The following is a 23023-nucleotide window of genomic DNA, read 5'->3' on the forward strand; positions in this document are numbered from 1 at the left end:
CGGGCGGATCTGCGGAGGCAGCCTCGGCCCTTCTTAGGGCGCCGGGGGTTGGCGGTTGGGGAGGTTGGGGCCTGGGTGGGGGGGGGTAGGGGGCGCATGCGCGCGCCCTCTAGCGCTCGCTCCCTCCCGCCCTCCAGCGCGTGCTCAGTCGCTCCCCCGACCATCCGGGCAGGCCCCGCCACCTGCCGCCCAATCAGTTCCGACTCCCTCCGGCCCCGTCCTTCAGATTGCGGAGTGCTCGCTCGAGCGTCCTAAAGCTTTCGGGAGAGTGAGCGGAGCTCCCGCGGGCCGCACGGTAGGAAGGAGGATGGGCGGCGGGTTCAAGGCGGCTGGGGAGGCGGGGCGGTCACCTGGGCGCTGACGTCAGCGCGCGGCTGGGTACCGCCGAGGTTTCAACCTTCGGCCCGGGCTGCGCGCACGCGCTGCAGGGAAGAAGGCCTGGCACGCGCCAGCCAATGAGCGCGCGGCCTGCGGCCCGTCCCTCGCGGCGTCTCACCTCCCGGGGCCCGCCGCGGCAGGCGCCCGATGGCCGGAACGAGCGGAGCGCGCCCCGCTGAGAGTTTAGGGGCGGGGGCTCGGAGAGTACCGCGGGTAGGAGCCTGTCAGAGCTGCGGTCTAGTGGGGCGAGGGCACGCGGGAGCACCGGGCCCTGCGGCGCGCGCTCGTGGACCCGGCCGGAGCCCCGGTGCGCATGCGCCCGGGCCCAGCCGCGCCCGCCCCCGCACTGCCCACGGGTGCGGGGTGGGAGGTGAAACAGGTCGAAGATGGAGCAGGTTGGAGGGAGCCTTCGGGGCGGACACTGGCCGGAACTGTAAGGAGCAGGAGGGGCGGGGCTCCAAGTGCGCCTTCGGGCTGCTCGGGGCAGGAAAGGGGGGTCGCGGTGGGCAGCGCGCCGTCCCCTTAGCTCGACGTGCCAACTTCGGAACTGAGTGTCCACATCGCATCTGTTTTACCTTGTCTTTGCCGTGAGAAACCAAAGACGATTTATTTAGACTTAAGTATTTTCGACTCTACTATTTCTCCGGTCTTTGACTTATCTTAGGATGGTGTGATGATTCAAATCTCACAGCAAAAGATTTAGAAAAGGAAGCTGAAGACTAGATACTCTTTGCCCTTGCTACAATGGATTAATTTATCTAACAGGACTTACTGCTTTTACTTTTTCTTTGCTTTTTTCCCCCCCTTCCCTGAGAAACGTTCAACTGAAAAGCAAGGAAAAATTGCCCGCTTTTATTCCTCCTTGATGGAACAAACTGCTTTTAAAAACCGAACAAGGTATTTGCCAAAGGAAGTCACAGTTTAACTGAAAGCAGCCTGAGGAAAAATAACTTTGTGTCAAATAAAAATGTTGCCAAATGGACAAAGATCAATCTTAGGATCTCAATTTGGCAAGCACGTTACTGTTTTTTTTCTCCTTCCCTCTCTCCCTCCCTTCCTCCCTCCCTCCCCCAAATCAATAAAAACATATCCTCCAGTGAGAATTAAAAGTAATTTAAGCAAAATGAAAGTTTTTTTTTAACTACCCAGATTAAACCTTTCCACCAACTTAGGTATCTCTACCAAATTTGATTTCAAACTGAACAAAATATTAAATACCTCACTTCTCAGCACAGAATTTAGGTTAAAAGCAATTTTCATTTTATGCAATAGAAGCTAATATTAGTATTAAGTGGATTATAGCAGACATTTACATTGTTTTCTAAATGACTTGTGTCCTTCCCCATCTTCCACCCTCCACCCAGAGGGTACCACCTCCTTGGAAAAGACCTTCCACAGCCCCCATTCCAACTGTAGCACTTGAGAGTTTCCCATAATCCTCTGTGCATGGCTGTTATTTCATTTACTGCATCGCTTTATAATCATCTGCTTGTGTCTGTTTCCGCACCCTCCCTCTCGCCTAAGGCTGTAAGTTTTTGGAGAGGTGGCATTGTCTTCACGTTTTTTTATTCCCAATACTTTGCACAGAACCTGGCACCCAAGAGCCTGGTAAATGCCTGGTGATGAATTGGGCGAATTGAGGTACCCAGAGCACCTTCCAAGTCTGAGAAGATAGTGTAATCTCAGTTATTTTTTTGTTTTTATTTTTTTTAAGGGTTAACCTCAGTTATTTTATAGCATGCTTGAGGCTTTTCCCAGTGGGAGGATAGTGGGCCCCGTGGAATACATACAGGAACCACCCATGTAGTAATTTGTCTGAAGACAAGAACCCTGGGTGCCCTAGGCTTTCAGACTATTTCTCATTAGCAAATGAGAGTACCCAGCTTTACTCTGAAGCAGTGTATAATCAGTCTGCCGACAGTCATTTCATTTTCTGTGTGGCTAATCCTTTAAGGGGGAAAAAAATCACAGATCTGAATTTTCTAGTCTTCTTAGCAATTCTGTTTCTCAATAGTAAATTAAAAAGTTGACATTGTAGTTATCAGTCAGGTCCCTTATGGTTTTATTTTCCCAGGACCTGTTTATTTCTGGTGGAAGTGATAAAATTGGCTTCTTGGTCTTGCAAAGTTGAGGACTGACCCAAGATCTGTGCCACATGAAAAGACAGGCGGACAGGAAAGGAGAGAGGGAGAGGAACATTTATGTGAATCAAGCCCTCGACCTAGGCATGTGCCCTGATGGGCAACAGAGCCTGCAACCTTTCAGTGCAGGGACGATATCCAACCAACTGAGCCACACCAGCCAGGGCCTAGGGGTCTTAAATACTAAAGGAATGTTCTTTGTCAATAAACTAGGAAATAAGAAAAAAATAAAAGCACTTATTATCCTACCACTAGCTAACTAGAGATAGCTAGCTATAGATTGCATATTATATCCTTCTAGGTCTCGTCTTTGCAAGCTTTGGGCTGTCTTAAGTTAGTCTGAATTTGCTTTGTTGAAGATTTTTTTGTATATTTTGGGTAATGGTCCTTTTTCAGATATGTGTGTCTTTTACAAGTATTTTCTCCCAATCTGTGGCTTTTTTCCTCATCCTCTCTACATTATCGTTCAGGAAGCACATGTTTTTAATTTTAATGAAGTTCAGTTTATCAGTTTAATTTTAATGAAGTTCAGTCTATCAGTTTATCAAATAAAACCATAAGGGACCTGACTGATAACTACAATGTCAGTTTATCATGCTGTCTTGATTCCTATAGCTTTACAGTAAGTCTTGACGCTGGGTAATGTCAGTCCCCCAACTTTGTTCTTCTTTAGTATTGAGTTGGCTATTCTGTGTTGTCTGCCTTTCCATATAAACTTTAGAATGAGTTCGTCAATACCTGTAAAATAAGTCGCTGGGATTTTTATTGGAATTCCATTGAATCTGTAGAACAAGTTGGGAAGAACTGACATCTTGACAATATTGACTCTTTCTATCCATGAACGAGGAATATCTTTCCATTTAGTTCTTTTCTTTCTTTTTTTTATGAGAATATTTATTTGGAAAATCACAGAGGTAGAAGAAATAATTTGTAGAAGAAATGAGCTTAGGAAACAAGTTATAGGGGCAAAGAAAGGGCCCTTCCTCATAGAAGTGAGGAAGGTAAAGGTGACACGCCTGAGACATGTGCCTGCTCCCTGGAGGAAGAGCACCTGGTTCTTTTTTTACTTATTTCATCAGAGTTTTAGTTTCCTCATATACATCTTGTACATATTTTGTTAGCTTTATAGCTAAGTATTTCATTTTGGTGATTGCTAATGTAAATGGTAATGTTTGTAACCTACTTATTACTGGTATTGGGACAAAATTGAATATTGGGGACTAGCTATAGTTATAAGAAATATTAATCATGCTTTGTTAACCATGATCGCCTTGTTCTGATTAAAGAAAGCCCATTCTAACCTGGCTGGGAGTTGTACGCCTGCCCACCCCCTACCCCTACCCCCAGGACCTGGCAGTCAACCTTGGACCTGGGGATCAGGTCCATTCTCATTCAAGAACTGCCTATTAACAACCTTGGAAAGATTAACAACCTTGTTGTCCAAACAATGGAGTCCCGCCCCAGCCCACCTTGCCTACTTCCCTGCCTGCAATCCCTACTTCCCTATGTAATCTTTGTCCTATCCAATATAGGCAGCTGGTTTATGGGGGTTGCAGAACAGATTTTCGTGGATGACCTGCTGTCCTCCCATACTGCCGGCAGTATTGGAATAAACGCTCATGTATGATTCAACTCTGTCTCTGCTTAATTGGCTCAAGTAGTGACAGGCAGTTCAGCCCTTGGTTGTCAGGTTACATATTCTGGCAACTCTGATAGGACACAAGCCGGGGAATCCTCTTGGGTGAGTACCTGGCATCCTGCTTGCTGCCTGGACTGGGGGTTTCCAGGGCTGAGACCTGGACTCTTATTTTTATTTGCAGCGCTGCCAGGAATTTTCCTGATTTAAGTCCCAGCTGCTGCCTCTGCAGTCTCTCTCTCCTCTCTCCTCTCCTTTCTCTTCTCTCTTCTCTCTTCTCTCTAATCTCTTCTCTCTTCTCTTTCCTCTCTCCTCTCTCCCTCTCCTCTCTCCTTCTCCCTCTCTTTCCCTCTCCCCTCCCCCCCTTCTAATGTAACTTTGGTTCTTTGCTTGCTTTCTTATCTTTTGGGGACTTCTTTTATTCTTCGCCCTTTTATGAACACAGGGAATCCTCTGTCTCTGCTTGGCACCACTCAAAACCGAAGGTCCTTTGCTGTGCTGGGTTAGTGTGAGTTAAGATTCTAAGGCTAATGTCCCAGTCCATCCTCTTGAGAGTACTCATTTATTTACTTTAGGGGTTGTTTTTTGTTTCCGTTTTTAAGATCTCTTCTTACATGCAAGATTTCATGTCGTTACAGTCTCCTGGGAAAGAAAAATATGAGAAATAAACCTTCTAAACCCTCCCCCCCCCCCCCCCCACCCCCCCGTTTTTCTCCTAGGAGGGCCCTCAGACAGGGGCCACTCCCGCTTGGTAGAAAAAAATAGTGCCCAGCTGGGGTGGCTTAGTGGTTGAGTATCAACCTGTGAACCAGAAGGTCTCGGTTCGCTTCCTGGTCAGGGCATATGCCCGGTCTGCAGGCTCAATCCCCAGTTGTGGGTGGGCAGGAGGCAGCTGATCAATGATTCTCTCTCATCATCAATGTTTCTATCTCTCCCTCTCCCTCTCTCTCTGAAATCAATAAAAAAATATTTTTAAAAAATAGTAAAGTCGCCGAAACCGGTTTGGCTCAGTGGATAGAGCGTCGGCCTGCGGACCGAGGGGTCCCGGGTTCGATTCCGGTCAGGGGCATGTACCTGGGTTGCAGGCACATCCCCAGTGGGAGATGTGCAGGAGGCAGCTGATCGATGTTTCTAACTCTCTATCTCGCTCCCTTCCTCTCTGTAAAAAATCAATAAAATAGCCGAAACCGGTTTGGCTCAGTGGATAGAGCGTCGGCCTGCGGACTGAGGGGTCCCAGGTTCGATTCCGGTCAAGGGCATGTACCTGGGTTGCGGGCACATCCCCAGTGGGGAGTGTGCAGGAGGCAGCTGATCGATGTTTCTCTCTCATCGATGTTTCTAACTCTCTATCTCTCTCCCTTCCTCTCTGTAAAAAAATCAATAAAATATATATAAAAAAAAAAAAAAAAAAATCAATAAAATATATTTAAAAAAAAAAATAGTAAAGTCTTTGGTAACTTAACTTTGGTGTTCTATTGGGTTAAATAGTAAAAATTATTAAATATCTAGGTATTTTAAGAGAAATGTTGAGAGGAAGTTCTATAAATGACACAGGCCAGTAAGCTACCACTAGTGGAATAGGGAAACAGAGAGCTAAACAGCAGTTTGGAGCCAGCTGTAAATCCTATCTTCCCTAACCAAGGACTCTTAAGAGTAAATGATTTGCAGTTTTCCTCCCTAGCCAGAGGGTAGATAGCTTATATCAGTCTACTCAGGGAGACAAGATAGCAGAAATCCAATTAGTATTGTTTGTTGACTATACCAAGGACAAAAAAAAAAAGTTAAAAAAATAAATCCTCATTTTGGTATCAGCATAAAGCTGATGAATTCTGTTGATCTTTCCAAATAGAAGGCCCAGCATGAGCTCTCCTGATTAATAAATTTAAGTAAATAAATTTAATTAAATAAGTGAATTTAAACTAAGCTAATGCAGAATTTGTTTAGTCCTTTTCTAGTCTGTTAAAAAGGAAAAAGTCTTTGCTGTTTTTGCCCAGGAAACAAAAGTTCTATAAAGTATTGAAATGGTTATATATTATGTTATTAATCAAGTACTTGATTATTTTTTAAAAAGCCATCTTAATCATGAGAACTGAAGTTTTGCTAGTCTATGCTTGTGTTTAATACCCTTTTGTCACTTTTTAGCAGTTAATGGATGCCTGGAAGTTAACATACATGTATATTCAGAAATGTTTTATCGCTTCTCGGCCTTTTGGCTAAGATCAAGCACAGAAATGTTTTGCTTCCTGAGACCTGTGAGGAGGTAAGCTTCATGGTCCAATCTATAATTACTAGGAGGGGGCTGTTATTTTTCAAGTTCTAATGTTATTTTATATTATGGTGAAGGGCAAGAACAAAAAAAGAAAATGAAAATTCATATGAACATCATGTCCTGCAAGAGCCCATTCAGAGCAGGAGGTAAAAAGAATACCAACTTTCAGAATAGTTCAGTGTGAAAAGCTTAAGAGGCAAAAAGATAAAGTTTGTCCTTAACACACTTTTTATCATGTTGCCCTCAATTCTACTGCTGTCTTATGGAAAACCACTCTTTGCATTAAAATTGTATACTAAGGTCATGTGACTTCTATATTTGCTGTTTATGTATGCATACTATAAATCCTAAGTAGAATTATTCTAGCAAGACACAGGATTCCTCCACTGGGTGACTTTGGCTCAAGGACTCCCCCTTGGCGTGGCTGAGCCCTTCTTGGAGCTGTGCTGCAGCCCCAGACTTCCTACTCAACACTCCGTTCCTCCTCCTCCTGCAGGTGTCAGACCTGAATCATGGTCTGAAAGCTCTCCCTATCTTCTTCCTTTCCCAGTAATTCTCTTGCACATCTAATCCTGTCTTGGCCTCTGCTTTCAGCAGACCCAAACTAACACAGCAAACAACATATACATAAAACATATTTACTGCCTTCAAGAATACAGTGGTAGTTGAGGGTGGGTAGGTAGAAGGAAAGAAGAACAAATGAGAATATGTCATTTACATTTTATGGTATTAAGTTCCAAATAGTTGGAGGTATGTTTGTTTGGTTGTTTGTTTTGAGTTTACAAAAGGGAAAGACTTTTTACAATGAGGATTGAAAAGGGAAGGTTCTGGGGGAAATAGTACAATGCCTCCTGGAATATAGTAGGTATGCATAGTCATAGTAGGTAATTGTTGAGTGAGCACAATTAAATAGACGGAAGTGAGAGACAGGGAGGATGTTTTAGAGTTTAGACTTCACTTCGTGGAGAAGAGGATGATCAATGGACACTGGGCCTGAGGGTTTCTGTAAGGAGTGGCTAGAGATCAAGTTTGAAAGATAGATTGAAAATTATTATAGAGAAATTTATATACTAGACTAAGGAGTGGATTTTATTCTGCAGGAGTTGAAAGACCATGAGAGATGTTTTAGTAGGGAATACAGTGATAGTGGGACTCTAGGAAAATTAACCTATATACAGTATGATTAGGGAAAAGTAGACTGATGAGGAGGCTCTGCAATCCAATTTTGTGGTGATAATTGGTAGCAGGAAAACGGAAGAATGGATGCTTTCCAGGGATATTATAAAAGTGAGAAGAAACAAGACTAACTGAAAATGGGGTGGATGTGGTATGCTAGTTTGGGCAGAAGTGAATCTGAGGTTTTGTGGTTTGGCAACACTGAGAAAAATCCTGGATTGAACTAACTGCTGCCTTACCTTCTGTTTCCAGGCTGAGTTTAGAAGGACAATAATGACCTCTACTCCTTTTTTTAGACTTGTAAAATTTGAGCGGCTGGCAGGAGAGCTAAGTCTGTCAGACATTTGGAAATGAGAACCAACATTCAGATGGGGAAAAAATGGAGTTGTCAATCCATTTTGCTGCCTCGTATCAAGGACTTTCACATCTAGCTCACTATTTCCTTCACTGTTCAAACTTCCATTATATCCCTAATATGCAGCCTACATGTTGACTTTATAAAAGGTTAGAATATTTGCAAAAAACACAAAGGGTAATCTGAAAATATGTTGGTGGTCTCCAGATTGTTAAAAAATAATCTGCAGAAATGACTCTATAGTCCTACCATTTTAAAACTAGAAAACTTGCCCTGGCCGGTTTGGCTCAGTGGATAGAGCATCGGCCTGCGGACTGAGGAGTCCCAGGTTCGATTCCAGTCAAGGGCATGTACCTTGATTGCGGGCACATCCCCAGTGGGGGGCGTGCAGGATGCAGCTGATTGATGTTTCTAGCTCTCTATCCCTCTCCCTTCCTCTCTGTAAAAAATCAATAAAATATATATTTTTTTTTAAATAAAAGAAATAAAACTAGAAAACTTTTCAAAAGACTCAGTATACGTGATGTATGAGACAAAAATGTGCCCAATATTTTCCATTTATGATATAAATGGAAAAGCTAAATTACAACATGCAAAAATAGTTGTCAGAGAAGTGCTTCCCCAAAATTGCAAATAATTTCATTTAGATTTAAAACAGTACATTAAAAAAAACACTCTCAAAATAATATTAGCACGCCAGCAATGAGGAAATAAACGAAGAGATGTCTGAATCTTCTTTTTAAGCATTATAATTCTCAGAATATTTTTCAGTATAAAAAGATGACATTTGATACAGAAAATCTTCATCATTTGCAGTGAAGCCAGTTAACATTTCCAAGTGGGTTTTTTGAGGGGAAGTTGTATCATCAGTATTTAATATTATTTTTCATATTGTATCAGTAGAACTTATGTCATGTGGTTTTATAAACTATATGGTACTCACTGCTTGTTAAAACTTGGTAGATTTCAGAAAATCACAAAATTTTGTGTTTTGGTTTCTTTCTTGTCCTATGGCATTTTCCATACATATTAATTTTTTCATACATAGTAATTTTAATGTTGCCATCACCTTATACACTGGGGATTTGTGTGGACATCAGGGCCTCAACAAATAATAAATTCACATCTTATTAAAAGGTTATGTCTGGAGAAGGTGTCTCCACGCTGGTTTTTCTGCTCAAGAGCATTCTCGGGGGCTGAAGCAGTCAATGCCTTGAGGCCGTTCTATTTTGCGGTGCATCCAGATTTCTTTGGACAACACCCCAGAGAAAGGGTAAATATCTATTATTTTTAAATCTTAATCTATGTTCCTGTTTAGTTTATTTGCCTTAGTTATAAGCTAATACAGAGAGTTCTCTACATTCGCATTGTTCGGTCATTGTGATATAATCAATGCTTTGAACTAATTTGAAATATAGATACTTCAATTGGAAAATATGTTGTTTTTTATGAAATCTGACATGTTTTATGCAGGCAATAAAGCTAGCATGTAAACTCTTTAGAGTATTAGTAATGGTGTTTTATGTACCCGTTTTTTGTGTGTTGTTTTTTTTGTGCGATTTTTTTTTGTAATTAGTCAATTGAATCAACAGAAAAATATTATCTTGAAAAGACATATTGATTATTGGGGATGTAATTAAATATTTAATTTAATAATTTAAAGTTTTTAAATCTAACATGTATGGAAAATTAAGCCTAATAGTAGATAAATGTTTTTCCTCCTCTACCAATGTGATGAAATTTCAACATTTTTTAATAATGCAGTATTTAATACCCTCAAATGTGTTAAAAAAAGATCAGGATATAATTTCTGTTATTTCCTTTTTCTAATTTGTGTGTAAATGCCCCTTAATATTTTTTCCAGGAAGTCAATGAAAATTCTCTTCAGAAATTAAGTGTCTATTTAGAAAACCTTCAGAAACCAGGCTCCAAGTCTTTAAAACCAACTCAGCTCACATTTTATGTAAGAGAAACAGACCAGAATTCCTCTGATGGCCAGGAACCCTTTAGTACTTTAGGTATGTTTTCTTATTTCTAGTTGGTCATTTTGCAAGCTTCATGTTAAATAGGTTCATTCAGTCTGGCATTGCCAGAATACCTTTGGATTGAGTCTTTGTTCATATTTGAAAGGAGAGATAATAATGGCACAGTTGGTGGGAGTGTTGGTTGAAAAGTTATGTAATTTAACTAAGAACCACCCAGTAAAGGGGCTAAAAAACAGTGGATTTTCTATTGATGACTTAACAAGTTAGATTACTAACCTTAGCACAATGACTACCCAGTATCGAAATCAGATTGTCAAGCACAGTTAAGCAATTAGAAATTTTAAATCACTTCTGAAAATACTGAGTTACTAGCTAGTTGGGCAACTATGAGGACAGGACAGTCTCTTTCAATCATAGAGAAAATTCTAGATGAGTTTCTGTCATCACTGAGACTAGATTGTCTGGTTCCTCTTCTCTTCTGAAACACTGTCACAGGGCAGCCCCCTTTAAAGCTCCCCCTTCATCTTCCAAACCACCTTTGGTGGACACTTGCTCGTAGGAGAACTTGACCATCTCTTAGAGCAGCGGTTCTCAACCTGTGGGTCGCAACCCCTTTGGGGGGTCGAACAACCCTTTCACAGGGGTCGCCTAAGACCATCGGAAAACACATATATAATTACATACTATTTTTGTGATTAATCACTATGCTTTAATTATGTTCAATTTGTAACAATGAAATGGGGGGTCACCACAACATGAGGAACTGTATTAAAGGGTCACAGCATTAGGAAGGTTGAGAACCACTGTCTTAGACTGTAGAGACCAAATTTATGGGCAGCATTGAAAATATTCTGAGCCCTAGCCAGTTTGGCTCAGTGGATAGAGCGTTGATCTGCTGACTGAAGAGTCCCAGATTCAATACCTCGGTTGCAGGCTCAGTCCCCGGGCCTGGTCAGGGCCCATGTGAGAGGCAACCAATCCATGTGTCTCTCTCACATCGATGTTTCTCTCTGTGTGTCTCTTCTCCTCCCTTCCACTCTCTCTAAAAGTCAGTGGAAAAATAACCTCCGGTGAGGATTAACCAAAAAAAAGGGAAGAAAATATTCTAAGTTCCCTTCTTGGGCTGGGTGGGTTTGGTCACTGGTGCCAAACTAGAAAAGGAACTGACAATTAGAGGAATTCATGAAGGTAGACAGTATTGGTATAGATTTGGAGAAAGGCAGTAGTGTGCCATTGAGGGATGATTTGCCAATAGGATGAATTTTAATCGGTAATGGACTGTTTTAAAAGATTTTTATTTTGTAAATTCTGTATGACAAAATTTTAAATGAAGCAAATAATCACCTGTCTTTATTGTTTGGGGGAATTACATCCTCTAGGATTTCGAGCGGTCAAATTTACTTTGCACACCAGAGATCTGCTAAGCACAGTATTATATATTCTCAACTCATGCAGTTTATCAGTTGAGCATGTCCAAAGCTTGAATAGCAATGTGCGTCCCCAGCCTCCCAAAGAGGCGAAGAGGATGTCTGACAGGCCCATCAAATGGGACAAGTCTTACTACTCCTTTACTGGATTCAGAGACCCAGATGAAGACCTCGAGCATGTCTCAAAAATGGAAACAACCCTAACGTACGTAAAAGTTCCTATTTAACTAAACATTTTTGTAGTTCGCCTTTAAAATTAAAGTCTAACTTTCTAGGAAAAGATATCCTATCAGTATAGTTAACTCAGTAACCATTATGAAAAAGATAGTTCATGTTTCTTAGTTGCCAGAATACTTCCAACTGTATTAAATTTTTTATCTTTTCAACCCAGACACATACAGGAGATTGTTTGTTTTGGGTGTTTAAAATTCTCTTCAAGTTACCCCTGGTATATGAAGAAAGGATATATCTAAATCTATTTTTTTTTAAAATATGCTTCTTCATGGGTTCTGCATTTTCAGTTTCTCTGGAGAGGTCAGTAGTAAGTCCTTTAATGTAATGACCCATACATAATAAGAATACATGGAGACAGCGTTTAAAAATGTCATGAGGACTGGCTAGTGTGGTTCAGTGGTTGAACGTCAACCTGTGAACCAGGAGGTCACAGTTTGATTCTTGGTCAGGGCAATGCCTGGATTGCAGGCTCACTCCCCAGTAGGGGGCATGCAGGAGGCAGCCACACAATGAATCTCTCTCATCATTGATATTTTTCTCTCTCTCCCCTCTTCTTTGCTCTCTGAAATCAATAAAAATATTTTTTAAGTCCTGACTGGTTTGGCTCAGTGGATAGAGTGTCAGCCCACAAATCGAAGGGTCCTGGGTTCGATTCTGGTCAAGGGCACGTACCTTGGTTGCAGGCTCCTCCCTGGCCTGGCCCCAGGCAATCAATCAATGTGTTTCTCTCACATCGATATTTCGCTCTGTCTTTCCCTCTCTCTTTCAATCTCTAAAAATCAATGGAAAAATATCCTTGGGTGAGGATTAAAAAAAAAGAAATAAAAAAATATTTTTTTAAATAAAATAAATTTCATTCACCTGATCAGAATCTATTCTTGAAAGCATGTTAAGATATTTCTAATATTTCAGGGCATAACGAGAAAATATAATAACAGTATTATTTAGTGTAGACTTTTAATTTTGAAAATAATTTTGTTTTTATTGAGAAGTACAGGCTGAAATAGTTTCTTACTATTGCGAAATAAAACACAAAAATTTTGAAAATAAATCAGTTGGGTTTTATCAAACACAAAATAGAAGAGTTACTAGGTCATAAAAGCTCCACTTAATCTATCTTCCTATTACATCTGGTAATTAGATTCCGATCTACGTTTTTGGATATGCTGTGTAATGTTGAATGCCCTGGTGCTCCTTCCCAGCCCCACTGCTTCCCGCCAACCCAGTGCCCTGCTGAAGTCTCATCTCCACTACTTCAGTCTACACTCACCTCCCCTCCTTTATTTTTTATAATTTCGTCAAGGTTTAATCGGAGTTTTTAACATTGGCACCACTATAAAGCAGTGCATATGTGTTCTAATAGTAGGCGTGTTTGTGTTGTAGTTAGAATGTGTATGTCTTTTTCTTTCTAGATCCTGGCTAGGCAGCAATGGGAAACGTGCTACTAAAAAACTGGAGAATAGTTTGCCACTTAGAAAAGAACTAGATCGTTTAAAAGATGAACTGTCTCATCAGTTGCAGCTCTCAGATATCAGGTAATGAAGAGAACCTAATCTGGAGATTAGAATAAGCATGGATTACCAGTTGGTAAAGTTTTTCAGCAGTTAAATACAGTGGGGCCTTGACTTACGAGTTTAATTCGCTCCGTGATGGAGCTCATAACTCAAATTACTTATATGTCAAATCACTGTGACGTTCGCTGTGCCAACTAGCGGTGGGGTATCTGAAGCTGGCTCGTAACCCGAATTTTTTTGAGCTTGCAACTCAAAGCAAAAAATCGGCTGAGAGATGGCTTGTATCTCAAAAAAACTCATTAGTCGGGACCCTCGTAAGTCAAGGCCCCACTGTATTTGCATCTTTTACTTTAATTATTTGGATAACTAAATATTCTTCCATTATCTTTTTATGAAAGTAATCAAATGTTCATTTGCTTAAGAAAACGATAATTTCTTGTTTAAAATAGTGAAATAAGGCCCTAACTGAGTAGCTCAGTTGTTTGGAGCATCATCCTAAACACCAAGTGGTGGCAGGTTCGATTCCGGGTCAGAGCACATACTGAGGTTGCAGGAGGCAAACGATTGATGTTCCTCTCTCTAAATCAATCATACATAATGAAATAAGGTTTAGATAATGACATATTTGTAGCTAGTTGAACTTTTTTACATAGTTTATAAGAAAAATATCCTTCTCATATACACATAATATATAAAGAATAATCATTCCTTCATCGAGTTTAAAAAGAAAAAGAGAGAAAATGGATGCTGTCTTGGTTCTATGTACATGAAAATAACTTTTTCTAGTATAAGCTTTAAAAGATCTGTCAAAGCAGACGCATTAGTAAGAAAGGAAATAAGCTTGATTTTACAGTATTGTGGAGAAATCGCTCAGCTTTAGTTCTTACTATAGTAAATGTCAGTAGCTGTAACCCATGTAACAAAGGGTCTCTGGGGCTCTTGGTGTTTGAGAGTGCAACCGGGTTCAGGGGGCATGGCCATGACTGCTTCAACAAATGGAAACATGGTGACTGGTGACATTGTGACTGATTCTAAACAGCCTATAAAAGACTTTATTTATTAATAAAGAACAGCATTTAGTTGTTTGATCATAATTAATTCTTTAAAATTATATCTCAGTTTTTCAATTGTGGGTTAAAGGGAACAATTTTTAAGCCAATTTCATTGTATCAGAAATGGCATTCATGAGAATCAGTGTTCAGATAGATGAAGGAAGAACCTATGGTTTCCTGTAGCTTTTCATATCTCCTTTGATTTAGACTGCCAGGCAGTAGGAAAGGCCCGCACTGTGCGTGTGTGAAAGAGAAACCTTAGAAAGGCCAGAAGCAGCTTGTTCAAGGTCCCAGAGGTAGTAAATCCCAAAATTAGAATTCAGAGGCGGGTTATTTCATCCTCTAATTTTAAAATAGAAATAACATAGTGTCTTTGCTCGTTTTAAATCTTGGGATACCTGAACATTAGTAGTAATGTTTTTACCCTCTGGTCAACAATTCATTTTCTACTTGGTTGCTTCTTGAAAAATGAGCTAGTTTAGAAACATGTTGGGTGCACACTTGAGCATTGGGGTGAATGCATGCCTCCTCCTCCAGGGGTGCCGGTGTTAATGTGCCTGTGCTCTCTGTTGGACCAGGTGGCAGCGGAGCTGGGGCCTCGCCCATCGCTGTAGCCAGCTGCATAGTTTAGGCCGCTTAGCACAGCAGAACTTGGAAACACTTAAAAATGCAAAAGGTAAACAATTTCCATGTTGTTTTAAAATATTACTTACTGCAATACACATCTGTAAAGTGTAGAAGAAAAGTGTTGAAAGTCTTTGCAGATGTGACTTACAGCTGAATTTTCAAATCTGTTCTTTTGAATAAATCAGACATAAAATTAGCCTTTACACTTCTGCATTTAATCCTGAATTTATACACTAAATTTAAGTAATTATTTGCACAGTGCTGAAAGGATGAAGCATCTCTGTACAGTGACCAGAGGGTTTGTTTTATCATCAGGATGTACAGTAATATTTACAGACCGTTCTGGGATCAGTGCAGTGGGCCACGTGATGCTGGGAACAATGGATGTCCATCATCACTGGACAAAGGTAAGAAAAAGCTGAAATGCAAAAAAAATCTCTGATTTGGCATCAACATAATTTTGTTTCAAACTATGCTATTATGTCAATAAACTTTAAAAAACTTTAATTGTAGTTACAGCTCTTTTCAGATCAGATGTTTAATATCATGTAGTTTAAAATATTTAGAAGACTGATTTTTAATTCAGCTTTTATTTAGAAATTTTATTCTTTTCTGAAGTATTGCCTAAAGGCCTGTATTCTGTTTTTTTTTTTTTAACTTTAACACATTTCTGGCATAATTGACATAAACTGTATATTTAGTGTGTATAATCTGAGATTTGATATATGTGAATACCACATTCAAGATAGTGAACATAGTTGTCACCCACAAAAGTATGTCCCTTTGTCAACACTCTCCTCCATCCCAGCACCCTAAAAGTGGATAGCTGAATATGTTAGGGCATTTTAACTTTTTAAGACTTGCTGTGGTTTTCTAATAAGTGTGCAGTACTAGCTCGTTGTCGATTTAATTTGCATTTGGCATCTTTTTCATGTGTTTATTTGCCATCCACATATCTTCGTTGGTGACATATTGGTTTAAGTCAATATTTGGTAGAAAGTATTTGCAAACCACATATCTAACAGTCTTTATATGTAAATATATAAAGAACTCTCAAACCTAACAGTAAAAAATACAAATAATCCAACTAGATAATGGGCAAAAGACATGAACAGACATGTCACAGAAGCGCATATACCAGTGATGGCGAACCTATGACACCTCTGACACGCGAACTCATTTTTTTGGTTGATTTTTCTTTGTTAAATGGCATTTAAATATATAAAATAAATATCAAAATATAAATCTTTGTTTTACTAAGGTTGCAAATATCAAAAAATTTCTATATGTGACACGACACCAGAGTTAAGTTAGGGTTTTTCAAAATGCTGACACGCCGAACTCAAAAGGTTCGCCATCACTGGCATATACAGATGACAAATAATCACATACAAAGATGTTCCATGTGATTTGCCCTAGCAAAACTCAAATTAAAACTACAATGAGATATCACTACACACCTATCATAATAGATATCCAGGTTGTTTATGTCAAAGAACTCGCACCAGTGCTGGCGCTGGACAAGTATTACTCTCTTCTCGATGTGAAAAATAATGGCACCATCAAGTGCTGGCGAAGATACAGAAAACTGATCACTCATTCTTTGCTGTAAAATGGTGCAGGCCTTCTGGAAAAGAGTAGGGAAGTTCCTTAAGCATTCAGCATGTGGTCCAGTAGTGGTACTCTTGGGCATTTATGCTAGAGAAATGAAAAAGTATGTTCCCACAGAAACCTATACACAAATGTTCATAATAGCCCAAAACTAGAAAAACAAACCCTAATGCCCTTCAGTGTCTGAGTGGTTAAACAAAGGGTGGCACGTCCATGCAATGGAGCACCACTCAGCAAGAAGGAGGAATGAGCTGCCCACGCCTGCAGCAGTGTGGTGGGTCTCAAGGGTGTTGTGCTGGTGAGAAAAGTCCACTTCAGAAGATTGCAGACTGTATGATCCCACTTCTGCAACATTCCTAAAGTAACAAAGTTACAGAAAGAACAGGTTTGCCGAAACCGATTTGGCTCAGTGGATAGAGCGTCGGCCTGCGGACTGAAGGGTCCCAGGTTCGATTCCGGTCAAGGGCATGTACCTGGGTTGCGCGCACATCTCCGGTAGGAGATGTGCAGGAGGCAGCTGATTGATGTTTCTCTCTCATCGATGTTTCTGACTCTCTGGCTCTCTCCCTTCCTCTCAGTAAAAAATCAATAAAATATATTAAAAAAAAAAAAAAAGAAGAACAGGTTAGTGATCACCAAGGTGGAGGAGGGGAACAGAGGGTTTGGCTGTGAAAGTGTAGCGCAGCGGATCCCTGTGCAGGACTCTTGACCATGGTTGTGTCATATGAATCTACACATGTGATAAAATCGCACACAGTTAAATACACACCCACAGTGAGTGTGAGTAAAACTGATGAAATCTCATCAGGTTGGTGGATTGGGTGAATCTCAGTATCCTGGTTGTGACAGTACACAACCAGGATAGCTCTCCAAGATGTTGCCATTGGGGAAACTGGGTGAATGATCTATGAATCACAATTACCTAACTCCTTAATGTAGCTCACCTGACCTGGCCCCGCCTATCTCTTCAGCCTCTGCTTCTGCACCCTGACTGTGGGCCCTGGCCAAGAGGGACAAATTCTTGTAATCCGTTCACTCCAGGGGCCCAGTGTAGTGCTTAAGTACATGGGAGAGTAGTGTTTATTGCATTTAATTTAATGTAGGTGAATTAAGTAAATTCTGTTAGACTTGAAATGCGTACACATACTTTATTTCTAAAACCCTTCTTTACCATTTAATCATTCTAAACTAAGTCGAGATTCTTACCTAAATATCTAAGTATTAGTACTTAGGACTATTTCTTTCCTTTTTTAAAAATCCTGCAGCTTTTTGAAAGGTTGCCAAGTTACTTTGACCTTCAGAGGAGGCTAATGCTCCTAGAAAAACAAATAAGCCACCTTCTGGGGGACATCCAGGTGGTTTATATCGAAGAGCTCCAGCCAGTGCTGACGCTGGATGAATATTACTCTCTTCTCGACGTGTTCTATAAGAGGCTGTTGAAAAACAGAGTTCCTTTCCACCCGCAAAGTCTGCGTGGCTTACAGATGATTCTCAACAGGTAAATACCTCAAACAAGAACGACCCTTCTTTATTCACACAGATTGTTTTATATCTCAGTGTGTTTCTGCATCGATTAGCAACACTCTACACATGAGAAAGCTAGCGTGAGAGAACTGAGGGCTGAACCTCTGCATGCTCTGTAACTACAGCGCCACTGACGGTGCAGTCAGTCCTGCAGAAAACTTGCAGGATTGAACTAATGTTAAGTCAGTAGCCAACATTTCTTGTGCATGTACTACATATACTGTTTTCCATGCACTGTGCTTGGAGCTTAAATGCATTAGCTCTTCACCATGAAATGGTTACTCTCCCCATTTTACAGATGGGGAAGGTCCCAGGGTCAGGAAGTGTGTGGTCATCCTGATAGTGAGCCTCTTTGGGCACAGCAGAACTTGAAGTCAGTTGGGATATATGTACTTTCAGGGTAGATTTCCTTGATGAATTCCTTTTCTGTTAATCAGACTCCTAGGATGTTTTCTTTAGGGTGCAGTGGGGGATGGAGGGGATCAATGGTTTTGCTTTCATGTGTGTCATTACAGTGACAGATACGCTCCAAGTTTGCATGAACTCGGGCATTTTAACATCCCCACGCTCTGCGACCCAGCCAACCTGAAGTGGTTCATTCTCACCAAAGCCCAGCAGGCGAGAGAGAACATGAAGAGGAAAGACGAGTGAGTGTTGTCAGCCCCTGTAAGGTCTTATTGCTCAGTCTAACTTAAAAATTCAGGTATTCTGAACTCAGAAGAGTGGGACATTCACACTGTGCTTAACTTAGAAATTGACTGATTGGAGGACGTTCCATATTTATTTCTTCCTATCTTGTTCTGGCAGGGATTGGCAGTGGCTGTTTGCTAATAACCTAGATTACATTACCATCATAATAGAAATGTACAACAATAAAAGAATGGTTAAATAATTTTTATACTTGCATATAGTAGAAACCACCATTTAAAAGAATGTTCATTTATTGAACTAATGCTTGTCGAGGACCTTGGTGCCCAGCAGGCACTGTGAAAGTCCCTAGCAGGGTACGGTGAAAATGGACAGACACACCTGTGGCACTCACATTCAGATGTCAGAGGCAGAAAGGTTAAACTTTGTGTTAAAAAAAAAAAATAGACATAATTTTTGTCAGAGAGAAGGGTCATTCCCCTGGGAAATATTGGGCCCATTTCTTTTTTTTTTTATATATATATTTTTCTTGTCATTTTTCCATTGATTTTTTTTTCTAATATATTTTATTGATTTTTTACAGAGAAGAAGGGAGAGGGATAGAAAGTTAGAAACATTGATGAGAGAGATGGATCAGCTGCCTCCTGCATGCCCCCTACTGGGGATATGCCCGCTACCAAGGTACATGCCCTTGACCGGAATCGAATCCGGGACCCCTCATTCCGCAGACCGATGCTCTATCCACTGAGCCAAACCGGTTCGGCAAGGACCCATTTCTTAGTGTTAGAAGAAAAGAAAGAGAACATCCCACCAGCCACACCCACCACCTCCCGGTGCTTCCCTGTTCGTACCAGGCCTCCCTTTTCCTCCTTTTTGCTTTAGGTCTGAGTATAATCAAGCAGAGAAATTACAAGGAGAGGCAAAAAACAATTTTTTAAAATATTTTTTAAGTTAATCTGCTACAGGCAGTAGAGCCACCAGCACAGCCCTAGAGAAACCTCAGCAAGGGCTGCCCTCAGGCTCGATGCCCCTCCAAGGCTGTACCCTCGAGACTGATAGGCCCTCCTGATCACAGAGGTGTGGCCCCAGGATCAGGGCGACTCTGGGATGAGACCAGAGGCTGCTCCTGGAAGCAGTGGGAATGCAGGGCCTACCTAGATGGGTGCAGGGGTGAGTTGTTGAAACTCACAGCAACTTGGCCATACTGCATGGCTTTTCTCTTCCAAGCCAGGCTGTTCGAGTGTCTTTTTTAGAGCAAGTTAGAAAAGCCCTTTACAGAAGTTTGTCATCCCCTGCTATCGATGGTACCTGAGAGTTCCTCCTTCCACTCCTGCGCCGAGTGGGAATTCTCAACCCTAACCCTGCCCACTTCTTGCCTCTCTAAGCAGCCTGGTCAGGAGGAGGAACCTCACAGAGAAAACATACAGCATGTGAAGGGACCTGGATGTTGTTGCAAAAAGGGATTCAGTCAGGACAGACCACAAACTGCAGACCAACTACAGCAACCACTTTTGTTTCTAAGACTCTCCTAGTTTACGGGTGCTTTACCGTCCTCGTTCTTCTCTTGTGCAGTTGAAGCTTGGAGAGAAGAGGATAGTTAGTGTTTGGAACTAGCACAGTGCTTGACTTAGACTAGCTCAGGACCTGGCCACAGCACTGTGGCTTTCCTCATCTCCTCTATGGGCTTCCCAAGTGATGTTCACCCGGGAAGCCGTGGCGATTTGGGGATTGAATCTCTTACTACATCCCATCCCTAAACCCTTGCCACCTGTGGGAGGAAGGATTGAAGACATCTTTCTGCCTTGAGTTGTTTACTTTCTAGATCTTAACTCAAGCCCTTGATGGAAGACACTTTGTGGCCTCAGGCAAAGGGAAGGGAGTGCTGGCCTAGAAGAGTGAGAGTGAAGAGGGCATGGCCTCGGGTGCCTGCATTGTTGGGAGCTTGCTTTTTTTTTTTTTTAATTCTTTATTGTTGAAACTATTACATACATCCCCTGTTTTCCCCCTTTGACCCGCTCCAGCCCGCCCCCGCCCCAGGCCCTCACCACCCTGAGTCTGCTTTTTTATTTGGGAATCTTTAGAAGTCATTGCTTACCTTCCAAGGGTCAAACCCAGGTGTCTACACGCTCAGCTTTCTGCTTCCTTCAGTTGCAACTAGTTCTGGGTGAGGCAGGATAAGAGCTTCCTAAAGTATGTATTACTTTTACCCCATTCCTGCTGCAAAGGTTTCACAAGTACTTTTAGAGATACGTGTGGAAATAACAGGCACTGCATGACAACCACTGGTGTATGTTCTAAGCATATAATTTGGCTTTGGTGGACACCATTTTCAGTGTTGTGAGCAGAAAGGTATAGCCCGTATCTAAAAATGTATTTATAGTTTATGTTCTTTTATTTGCTTGTGGCAATGATTTTTATTTTTGATATAACAGGTTAAAGGTTATTGAAGATGAATTGATACAGGCTTCAACAAAGAAATTTTCCCTGGAAAAGTTCTATAAGGAGCCCAGCGTTTCTAGTAAGCAGATGGTGGATTGCTGTAAGAGACTTCTGGGGCAGTCGCTGCCTTACCTACAAGGGATGCACCTCTGCGTTTCACATTTTTACTCCGTTATGCAAGACGGAGACCTCTGTATTCCTTGGAATTGGAAAAATGGAGAAGCCATTAAGTGACACAAATCTGTATTATTTTTTAAAGAACTAAGAACGGAGCTGTTAAATTAAACAAGTCCACAATTTGCTATAACAGTATTATTTACTTACTACAAGAACAAAGTTTCTGATTGCTGCTTTGAAAGTAGACTTATTTTTTAAAATTAATTTCTGCTGGGAAACTTGTTTGTAAAAAAGTTTTCACTCCCCATCTTATGGTGTTTCTTATCTGATTGGCAAGACTAGGTAAAAAGCTGTTGCCATGAAAGAACATATTTGTGGTATGTAGGTGTTAAAGATACATATTTTTATATGAGTGAATGTGGGTAAATACGTAACCCAATTCAACATGCATCTTCACAGTCACATCCCATGTATCAGTACACACATGTATTTTGCAACCAGTGTGGACTGTTGATGTCCAAAACACAAGATTGATGGGTAGCAAAAGCTAGATAATGAAACTTTGCCAAACAGAAAGAATGGAAGGGGAAAGCCATTGGATGAATATATGGTATTGAACATCTTCAGTGACAGAGAATTTAGTTTTAAACCTGTAAGTTTTCCTTCCCATTGAAATAGTGTAATTGTAGCATGAAGCCAACAGACAGTGAATTTTTCTGATTCATTTAATGAGGTGACTCATTTATGGCCATGGAAAACACTACCCAGAAAAATTCTTGTTTCCCAAAGATTCCCAGCAGGTAGGGTCAAGTGTAACGTGGTCCCAGTCAGGCAGGATTCTGTCACCCCTTGCAGCCTGGGTCTTCCTGTTCCCTCCAGTGTGTGGAATGCTGGTTCAGGCCTCCAAGCCACCCCTGGTCCACAGCTGTGGGGACAACCAGCCCCACCCCAAGGGCCATGGTGTGGCCACTCTAGACACAGGGCTTCTCTCTCTGCAGATACTTCTCTTAGGATATTTTTAACCAGTTCCAAAACCTCTTCATTGTTTCTCAAGAGGACAAAGTGAATCCTATTTGGGACACCATTTTTGTAGCTCTTACTGCAGAAGAAATGAGAGAAATTTTTCCCCACAGTGCATTACAAGGGAAAGGTATTTAAAACTATTCTTGAAGTATGTTTTAAATTAATCTAAAACATTGGTTGTTTAAACTTAAAATTCAAATGTGTATTCAAAAGAAATACTGATTTGTAATTATTCCAGAGTTTGTGTGTCATCCCTTTTAACCTGTGCCTAAGAGCTGTACTTACATTTTTTTCTAATGTAGCAAATGTTGTTTCCAGAGCCAGACAACAGGAGGTTACATAAGAAAATTTATTGGAAAAATGGGTTTGGATTAAATACCTTTTGTAAAATCAGTAATATGTTTTGAATTGGACTTTGTCTTGAAACTAATTGTTACATAATAAATATATATTAATCAGACCATTGTTTTCTCTTTTTATTCAGTTACTAATAGTTTTACAACTATTTCAACATAATAGGAAAGTAGAAGAAATTGACGGCCTGTGCATGCCTGTTTGATTTCCTCCCAGTGTAAGGAAGAGGAAATTCTGTCCCAACTCTGAGGACCTGCACAGGATCCGACCCTCTCACTACAAAGCCTCAGGTCAGAAAGAGGTTCCAGGGAGACCTGAGCTCCACCCCACCCCTCAGAGGGCTCTGACCCATGAACGGATTCCTAGAGTGAGCGAGACGGTACGCTCCTCAGTAGAGGGCGCTAGAGGCAAGCTGCTCTGTTGGTCAGAGGCATGGGGTGATAGCCTCGGTGGAAACCTGCCCCTGCTGTGGGCTCAGAGCGTATGCCCTGGACACACTCTGCGCGCTTGGGC

General features: G+C 41.1%; 1 protein-coding gene across 6 annotated transcripts; it reads left to right on the plus strand.

Annotated features, from left to right (window-relative positions):
* The first annotated feature begins 209 nt into the window (after window positions 1-209).
* TCAIM (T cell activation inhibitor, mitochondrial) lies at window positions 210-22616 on the plus strand. Of its 6 annotated transcripts, none has more exons than XM_070391634.1 (11): window positions 210-295; window positions 6298-6415; window positions 9093-9228; window positions 9820-9973; window positions 11320-11572; window positions 13014-13136; window positions 14746-14843; window positions 15110-15201; window positions 17671-17903; window positions 18445-18576; window positions 21010-22616. In XM_070391634.1, the coding sequence occupies exons 2-11, from the start codon at window positions 6342-6344 to the stop codon at window positions 21248-21250; spliced, it is 1536 nt and encodes a 511-aa protein (XP_070247735.1). In that variant the 5' UTR covers window positions 210-295; window positions 6298-6341; the 3' UTR covers window positions 21251-22616. The 6 variants fall into 6 exon arrangements, with proteins under 6 accessions (XP_070247735.1, XP_070247736.1, XP_070247738.1 ...); XM_070391635.1 differs by lacking the exon at window positions 210-295 and adding an exon at window positions 515-591; XM_070391637.1 differs by lacking the exon at window positions 210-295 and adding an exon at window positions 572-591 and having other exon boundaries at window positions 6301-6415.
* Window positions 22617-23023: the final 407 nt, after the last annotated feature.

The sequence above is a fragment of the Myotis yumanensis genome, unplaced genomic scaffold (assembly GCF_028538775.1).
Source record: "Myotis yumanensis isolate MYYU_CA2020_CCGP unplaced genomic scaffold, mMyoYum1.0.hap1 SCAF_14, whole genome shotgun sequence".
Taxonomy (NCBI): domain Eukaryota; kingdom Metazoa; phylum Chordata; class Mammalia; order Chiroptera; family Vespertilionidae; genus Myotis; species Myotis yumanensis.

Bases quoted from the DNA above. Each gene is read 5' to 3' on its own strand.
- TCAIM (XM_070391634.1), top strand. From the start codon at position 6,342: ATGTTTTATCGCTTCTCGGCCTTTTGGCTAAGATCAAGCACAGAAATG. The intron at 9,974-11,319 runs GTATGTTTTCTT...TACATCCTCTAG, and splicing joins GGAACCCTTTAGTACTTTAG to GATTTCGAGCGGTCAAATTT. The intron at 18,577-21,009 runs GTGAGTGTTGTC...TTGATATAACAG, and splicing joins AACATGAAGAGGAAAGACGA to GTTAAAGGTTATTGAAGATG.